This window comes from Hyposmocoma kahamanoa, unplaced genomic scaffold (genome assembly GCF_003589595.1).
Source record: "Hyposmocoma kahamanoa isolate Upper Pololo Valley unplaced genomic scaffold, ASM358959v1 101, whole genome shotgun sequence".
Taxonomy (NCBI): Eukaryota; Metazoa; Arthropoda; class Insecta; order Lepidoptera; family Cosmopterigidae; genus Hyposmocoma; species Hyposmocoma kahamanoa.
The window spans coordinates 614,609-624,102 of record NW_020653333.1 but is presented as its reverse complement, the minus strand read 5'-3'; the positions used below and the strand labels follow the sequence as shown (position 1 = coordinate 624,102).

Below are 9,494 nucleotides of genomic sequence, written 5' to 3'. Positions count from 1 at the left end.
AAGATTATATGTTATTATTTTATAAAAAGTTTTGTTTGGAAGCTTTGTTTCTGTATAGTGCACGTTTTTTAAATACATTACGAATGTAAAAATGTAAAGTTTCCATTTAATTTATAATAGTCTTAGACAATAGTGAAAAAAAATTGAGAATTTTGTTCCACGGTATTTGAATGAAATGGTGCCTGATAAAAGACCCAAAATTTCCTTGTGTCTAATTTTAAAAAGAAACGAACTACGCTAGCAGCCTTATTGAGAGGAAGAGTTACTAGATGCACTTTTGTACCACTGGCGCCACTATTATAGTGGCGCCAGTGGTACAAAAGTGCGATCTATAATGCCACATCTAAAGCGCCACTATAATGTCTAAAGTTATTTTAGAATACTATAAAAATATAATAACATGAAACGATCAGAACCGGGTTTTTTACAACTAAAAACCGAAAACCAAACTTGCAAGGTCGACGCGTTTTTTGCTGACCCAGAAACAAACACAGCTTCGTTATTCTCCCATGTAATATGTTTTTCCATTACATCAACGTAATCATACGAATTATTATTTGTAATTTGTGGAATTTAATGACTACGAGAACCTTCCTATGTATACAAGTAGTGCGAAGTTTATACATTTATTGCAATTATAGTTGAGCGTTTTGAACTGCCCTGTCGAAATACCTAAGTATAACTAAAAATATTGATTTAAAAGTTATAACACTTTTTGCATGGTCCGCGGTAATGTTACGGTACTATTCAACTACGGTACTCAATTTCAGCTCGATTTTAGTTCATTACAGAAGTCCGATTGTGTGATATTACCCACGTATCGGTACCGGTTACATTCACATCACTATATCACCTGAATGTATTTTAGTAGTAGAAGAGCTCCTTGTGAAAGAAGTCATCCACCACCTTACCTATTTCTGCCGCCAAGCAGTAATGTGAGCATTACTGTGTTCTGGTTTTGAAGTGTAAGGGTACTGGTGAATTGCACATGGAACTTGTCAACTTAAAGTCGGGGATGGGGATAGTGCAATAACTAGGATTGGGTAATGAGTTTCGGTAATTTAGTGGCCAAATCAATACCGCGTATATGTCGTGGCAACCAAATTAGCGTTATATATGGGAATGTATTGTTATCAGTCCGTAACATAAATTAATGCTTACTGCTGCTTACATTGAAATAACAAAGTAACAACGTTAAATCCCTTTTCTGCAACATTTGGTTTAGTGCCTATACGCGCATTTTACCAATGCTATGTAGCACACGGATTTGCACTATCCCCGACGTTACGTCTCAAAGTGACGGGCACACAATGATACTGGTCTCAAACTAGGGAACTTCTTATGTGATTACCAGAGCAACATAATTAACTCCTTGTACACTACGTAGAAAACCCAAAGTTCGTTTCGTCCGTTCGTTGGGTCGCTGAGTTCGTCAGTTTGTAAAGATCGAAGATTGTACTTGGGTACGCAATAAAGTAAGTATCGCTAGTAAGTATTTTAGTAGCAGTAGAGTTCTTCGTGAAAAAGTTCATCCAGGGCAGTAATTCCACTTCACCTATTTCTGTCGCCAAGCAGTAATGTGAGCATTACTGAAGATCGACAGTGCCCCTCAGATCTTTGCGATTTAAAGCTCTTAGTAGGACTTCAACTCTTATGTGTACTTGTCACTTACCACCAGACCCAAAATCAGTTCGTCCCGTCATACCAAGTGAAAAATATATTGTAATACTTTATATGCGTTTCTTAAAAAACAGTTAACTTATTGGCATACGCACCACTCCTGCAGTAAAGCAACAATCTTCATTTTCATTGAAAATTTAGGCTTATCAGAGACGCGTGAGTTCGTAGAAACGATGATGCTAGGCAAGGCAATTTGATTATTGTTCTATTACGGTTTGAATGCAGTATCTAAATCAACACGACTGCATTTGGATTGCAAGATGGCAGTCGTAATGTTGATCCGACTGAAAAATAACTTCATTTGAAGTGCAACGATGCACCGCGGTCTGCCAAAATTTTAAGAAAGAATTGACAAGTACCGACTGCATCTAATTCAGTTGCTACTCGGCAGTTGCGTTGCAGTCAGGATGGTATGACATGACATGGGTATAAATAACAACTATGCATTAAGAAACGTACCTAAAGTAAATCATCTACAACCCATTTAAACGTCCCACTGCTGGGCCTGGGTCTCTTCTCTGGCGAGGATTTAGGCCATAGTCCGCCACGCTGCTCTGGCCCGATGTGGGTGAGGCCTTCATTTCCGAGTGTCGCAAACCTTGTTTGTTTTTGTTTTTTTCACCGAAAAGTATGGTTAATTTCGCTCGCGGTTAGGCTATCATGACTAGGGACAGAAGTTTTCTACTCCCTAGACCTATTGCTTTGTGACGTCTAAATCAAATAGAAAAAAACTATTTCATAACTCGAATATGTAGTTTAAATGTCTTGATAATAGAAACTTTCGTTTTTATTAATCCTCAATAAATGGTACGTTTCCATGCGACTCTTATTGTACCCACATCTAGATAAAAATAGACGCGGACCTAAATATATTTTCTAATAACCGGAAAACCGCTTACGGTTTTTTTTGTAAACAAATTATGATTGGTTTTTGCTTAATTTGTGATTTTACTGCTTTTTTGTTATCGATAATTTGCTAATGGCATGTTAATTGATGTGCTAGTAGCTGTAACCAATAAATTTTCGATATTTTTTATTGATACCTGCTATTAGGTGGTCGAGGTTACCGTGTATTTTCGACTGTGCAGTTTAAACTGCATGTTTTAGTGATTGGCATCATTTTGTATTAGTAATTACTTATTATGTAAAAAAAACCGTGGTAGCATAAGGGCGCCTTTATTCGACACGAGACCGCGTAGTAGCCGCGCAGCGACCGCGTCTACGCAAAATACTTTTCGACCGCGCGGTTATATTGTTCAGAGGAATTTAAATGTTGTTGCCGAGTAAATAGAATTCAGATTCGCAAGTAATATACGCGAAAGCGTGGTAACTGGGCGGTCACCGTGTGGCGGCCGCGCGAAATCTTTCGCGTCGTGTATCTGGGCGCTCATGGTTTGATTTACCGCCTCTCAAGCATAGGCCGTGAATTCGAATCCGGGTTGGCACCTCTGAATTTTTCGGAATTTACATATGTACCTAATTTGAAATTTACTGAATCGTGATGAAACCAGCACATTGAAGAATGTTCACAACCTTCGGAAGTTGTGTGAAGTCCAATTGCCTGAGAGGAGATCTGTACCCGGAAGTGGGCCCTTGAATATGTAGATAATGATGATGAAATATGCATTTGAACTGCGAAAATATCATACTGAACTTCGCATACCTACTAGACAATCACCTGTTTAAATTCCCAGCCTTAGAATAATAACGCATAGAAACCTAGTACGCACACGCTACGTGAGGCAAATTGAAGCGCTCCCAAAGAGCCTACACGAGCGGGCGGGCCGTCAGTGCTCAAGGTCAACTTGCACCGCGAACAGCTCAAGAATTTTAGCTAAAACTGACGAAATGTGCGGTAAATGAGTGTAAAAATACATACATACAGACAAACATAAAATAGATACTAACATCACATTCCATAAGGAAGTAAAGCGTTTCAACTTGTATTTTTATATAAATATTCACTAAAACCGAAAATTAACCTACTACTAAAACTAGCCTACATGAATTAGATTTTTGCCTCACTTGTGACAGTTCGTTTGATATGAAACTATCATTCTGTGCGTTATTATTCTAAGTTCCCAGCTATTTACTTATTTCAAATAATTTTCTTTTGTTTATCTCTGTATTTTGTGCTTGTGTGCAATAAAAAGTATTTGTATTTGTAAATTATGCGTCTCTCTTTACATTAAGTTTTTCCCAAAGTAATAATACAACGCACAAAAGTGTAAACTAATGTTTTGCTTCTATCTCGTTTCAGTTCGACGAGTTCGTGCGTTCGCTGAACGTGGACCCCCATTCCCCACTCTTCAGGCTGGTTACAGACGGACAACCCCCATTAAGGTACTGAGTAATTTTGATTACGCGATAGACTTTAATCTTTACGGCAGATGATTCGTATGTGAAAACTAGTCTAAAGATTTTGTACTAAACAAACGGGTAGTACGTATAAATAGCCAAGAAAACTATGAATAAGAAGCGGAGATGGATCCGAAGGAGATTTAAAAAACAGTAGAGATCTAATCTGATGATATTGATCGCGCAGCGCTGATGTTGACCACTAATTACACAATGTGAGATGAGAAATACCTGTTTATGTTTATTATAGAAAATTGCTGTGTAAGATTTGCTTTTCGTTGTTGTTTTTTCAAATTCAAATTCATTTGTTCATATCAGACAACACAGTCCATAATTAGGGTAAAACCAGGGTTAATGGCCATAAAGGGCAGACGACCAATAGCAATAGGTATTTCAATGATCCTCTAACTGGATGGCTATAGCTATTGCTCAGTTCGCATCATGTGATGTCTAAGTGCAAGTGTACGTCGAATATTCTGACCAAAAAAAGAAAAGTAAGTAAAAAACCCTGTTAATTGTTTTGATAAATGCTAAAATTTTTTAGAGAGATCATGTTTTACACTACAATGAAGTTATATTTTCAAAATATGGATTATTTTTGTATTTATCGCTTAAGTATATATAAGTGTGGCCACCTCTCCCGGAATATTATGACAGATGGCCACTAAAAAGCGGTGTAAGGCTGTCTTACAACTATAACCAAACTATAACTAAATATGACCAAATTATACCAATCATACACAGGTCTAAAATATTAATAAAATAATTTATTTATTTTCGAATTTTCGAACTTGTTTTAGATGCGTACTAAATACAAAAGAAAGGTAGCCGCAATGAGACGGAATTGCACTGAAGAAGCATTAAAAGCAGCTATATAAATGTTGGCATTTATAAAAATTTGTTGGAAATGTCTCAATACTTGTAAAGGGCCGAAACCTTGATTTGTTTGAAAAACGCGATTTAAATCCGGGAAAAAGCTTTCATTTCATAAGTGTACAATCGCGAAAACCTAAGAACTCGATAGCTATAAAAGCTGCTGCTGCTGTGAAACCCCCTCATCGAACATTGACTCCAATGCGTCGTGTGCTACTTTTGGGTTCACGAAAACTGAGAATTTGACCACACGAAGAAAAAACAAGATTTAGAAAACAAAACACCAAATAAAAGGCCTATCTAAGTCTAGAAATAATTACTGGCCATCTTACCCGTAGTCCTATGGTCATCGCACCCGGACACCTCGGAAGAGATGACCAATCGTAATTTATTTAAAAACTAATTTTAAGGTTGGTCTCAAGACAATTTGTTCTTTTTACTGTTAAATAATTAATAGTTAATTGCACAAAGTTTAATTACAAATATTTGCAATGTAATATCTAAGATCTGATGATTGATGATTTAAACAGCGTTTAGAAAAAACTACGGCCATGTATAAGCAAACCCCGGTTTTACTCTGTACTAATACATAGAATTACATCACATTATTAATTATATTACATATTGGTTATATTAATTATATTTGAAGTTCAATCATTGAAATTTTAAATAATGTCCAAATAAAAAGATTATTTCAAGTAATCAAATTCTTACGAAGTCGTGGTGGTACGAAAATTTTTATTTTACGTTGGGGGCGTGCTGATAAACGAGCTCTATTTATAAAATTAACAACAATGTTGTTGAGTAAAACTATGTCAGATTTCTTATGGCGATTTTGTAAAGTAAGTAATTTATTACGCATAAGAGAGTATATTTATATGGTTCAGTTGGACAATTAGTACGAAACGAATTTGCGTTGGATACGCATATCTTAATTTTTATATTTCTGAACGGACAATTTAGTTTTCAATTTAAATATATACAATATTTGTAGACAAACACAATCGGCGTGTCATAGACTCGCCATTGAAGAGCAGAATACCAAAAAATTGCAATGGCAGTTGAATAGTAGCTCGATGCCTTAACTGCCTCCGTGGCTGAACGGTTACCATATCGGACGGCCACGCAGAGGTCCCAGGTTCGATTACCGGGCCGGGAGAAATATTTGTATGGCCTACATTTACTTCTCTCGTGAGTTTTATTGCAATTTGTGGTTGTCTATGTGTGTCCCGCGACTCAGGGTTTCCCTAGTGCGGGGCTATGTTGAGTGTGTGCGTTATTTATTTATGTCTAGCCACTGACACTCCACTTTTAGCAGAATACCAAACGTACAAAATTCTGCCACTGACACTACGAGCATATCTGCCGTCTGTTAACAACAACAACAAACAACAAAGTGACAAAATTTTTGAGATTTCAAAAAAACCATTACCCAGTTTTAGAATATTGATATTGTTTATTGATATTTCAGCTATGCATAGTTAGGGTAAGTTCCGATGAGTCGAATACGTTAACTAATTTTAACTGTTTTCGAAATACGTTAACTAATTTAAACTGTTTTTAAACAAGAATTTTTACTCTTTCTTTTGCTATATAAAACGGAGTTTTGACCATTACCTAAGTTTTAGATAGTGGACGGCAGATATCGACATACAACTGAGATGATTTGAAATTAGCAGTTTAGTTTGTCGAAGTGCATGTGATATAACCAACCTTCATTTATTTATTATATCGTATGTTTGACCTTTTTTTTTGACGGGGTCTTTGTGGATACCCCTGAGCCCAGGGAGACTCATGGGTTATGTGGGGACTCTCCCTCTAGACTGGAGGGCCTACCCCACTAAAACCCCCCCGGGTTTCCCTCTCGCCGGTTGAGTCGGCGCCGTGGGATCAGTGAACATTCACCACGACGCACATACGATGCCAAACTGAAACTATACTTATTTTGTACATGCTAGCTTCTATACAACCCATATTTTCACAAATAAATGAATTATGAAACTGTGTTACTAAACTTATGAGTTACTTGGCTGTGGCAACAATGTATAAATTTTCAATAAATGTATGAAAAAATACTCTTCTCATGTAGCCTCTATAGAATCATTTCAAAGTCCAAAAAATATTAAAAATATCACTAGAGTTGGGTCGTTACAATAATAGTTACGATCTTTATGCAACGATAACAAATACCCGATATCGATCTAACCCGAACATCCGGTATTATCGTAAGCCTGGCTAGACAACGCTGTGAATATCATTGAATAACATGTTTAGCCTGAACAATGGCCTTCAACGGTCACAGGTCAACCCTGCCGTATTATTAAAAGGTATTTACGTTATTCAAGGCTGTTTCCTGTACGATTAGCCTTAAAATGCGCTGCAGTGTCAAAGGTTATGGAATGGGACATGCACTTATAAGCGACATAAGTAATAACACTCTTTGGGGCCCTTAGAGGTTTTCAAAGATCTTCTCAGTTGCAGAATAACTTCACAATTGAATTAAACTTCCTGAGAATAATATTAAAAAATTTTGGATTAGAAAATCGTTAACAATAAAAAACAAAGATCTACAATAAGCAAATAGAAACAAATCGTCAGATCTGCTAGCTCGGTTGGGAAAGCATCAGACACGAGATGCTGAAGACGCGCGCTAGTTAGAATCCAGCCGGATCGTAGCAATTTTTCTTAGTGTTCGATCTTTCCATTAATAATTATAACAAACTAAAGGAGTAACTTCGACAAAACTATAATTAAATATCATGGCAAAACATGATATTTAATAATTACAGATTGATATGTACATTTTTTTATAATACTAAGTAACGGAACGAACAAGTCGTGTGTCTGGTGGTAAGCGACACGCCTGTCCCTAATAGTTGCAGTGCCACACAGACCTTTTAGTACGAGAACATCGCGAAATTATGCGAATATGTGCGTTCGTACACGGGCACGCAGTTACGCACACGTACAAACGCGCTGCTACGTCCGTATATAGTTACCATACTTACTTAGTAATAGTAGAACCACGAAAGATCTTGATAAATAACCCCTCTCTCCTGAATTTCCAGGCAATGTCTCTTCCCCGAAGCGTGCAGCAAGGAGATAAATCTACCATCGTACTACGCGCGTTTCCACGACCTGCGCAAGGAGTTCGTGCGTGCGTATACGCTGCGTGCCGTGGCCCCCGCTGCGCCACAGCCCCCGCCACCCCCCGATCATCCTAACACATTGATGGACATGCTTAACTGTATCCTTTCTTACTACTATAATTTAGATTAATAGTCTCAAGAAGCCTCGTTAAGCCAAGGGCGATAGCGCACTAAGGGCGCCTTCAAATTCATACAATTTAGAAGCGCAGTAGCAGCGCCACTGTTGTGACATGCGCACGCCACAATTGATGGTAATGGTGATAATAAATTCTTGGGTTAACATGTGGATACACAAGGTTCGGGTACCGATAGCCATCGCTTTAGGCGTTAAAACGCGATTTAAATACAAATTGCGTGAATGTAAAGTAAATTTCCATCTTACCGGTAAAATGTTTCGATACCGGTAACAGATTGTAAAGTTTTTGTTAATTTTGTTGGTCTTAATATTCAATGTGCAACAAGGTTTTGTGCTTTGTTTGACATTTCTCAGAATAATTTATTAATAGTAGTGTTATTTGGTTTTAAAATATCCAACAGGCATCATTTAATGCTGTGAATTTAAGACACTACCTGGGTGAACCAATGTAATAACATTATTACTTGAATATCTTTCTAGCTTTTGTTTAAAGTTTTTGCTTACTTGGATGACAAAAACAATCAGGGTGATCTATCTAACTTTTGGAGACTATTTCTTGTAATGGTGCATTTTAATAATTATTGTAAATGATAAATATGACCAAATGCAGATTACAAAGAGCAATCCGGAGTTTCTTATTTATTCTTGTCGAAGGGATCTGCCTTATAAGGGAGTGAATGAGACGATTTCAACTGTCACTGTTTCATACATTTCCAATGAAAAGTGTTAGTGAAAAATGCTGTTTATTGTTTCCAATAGTATTCCTTAAACAATTTATACAGATTTAGGTGTGGCCCCGTACTCAGGCGAGAATTTCTACGCAGCGGAGGTGCAAGACATGACTGCAATCATTCAAAGGATAATCTCCGACGGTAAGCGACACTTGCATAGTTTTATGGCCAGTAAATATTAAGTTTAGGAGACTGATGTGAAACTTATGTTGCCTTTTGTTTGACTTTAAAGCAGGTACCGATAGAGGTAACGGTTTTTGGCAATTCAGCATAGTGCCAAATCGAACTCAAAGTGCATGTTCATGTAGTGAAAATTAAAATAAATACCGGTAAAAATTTGTTGCCATTGTAGTAGGAACCAAAAGAGGCAACGGTTATTGACAATTCAGCACAGGGTCAATTTGAATACAATAAGATATAATAGAATAAATACTAGTAAAAATTTTGATACCGATAACCGACAAACGACATGTTCACGCGTTAAAACGCCGTATAATTTGTTTTGTGCGCATGATAGAGAGACATTTTCTTGTCTTATGCCACAAGATTGCTAAATAAAACAAATAT

At 37.0% G+C, this 9,494-nt stretch overlaps 1 protein-coding gene across 1 annotated transcript in view; it reads left to right on the top strand.

The window, feature by feature from the left end:
- Positions 1-9,494, top strand: part of LOC113231175 (RNA-binding protein fusilli) — a 170,343-nt gene that overhangs the window by 89,589 nt on the left and 71,260 nt on the right. Inside the window, exons 3-5 of the mRNA XM_026465366.1 lie at positions 3,941-4,023; positions 7,980-8,158; positions 8,979-9,068. Coding sequence (XP_026321151.1) covers positions 3,941-4,023; positions 7,980-8,158; positions 8,979-9,068 — 352 coding nt within the window. The remainder of the gene's footprint in view (positions 1-3,940; positions 4,024-7,979; positions 8,159-8,978; positions 9,069-9,494) is intronic.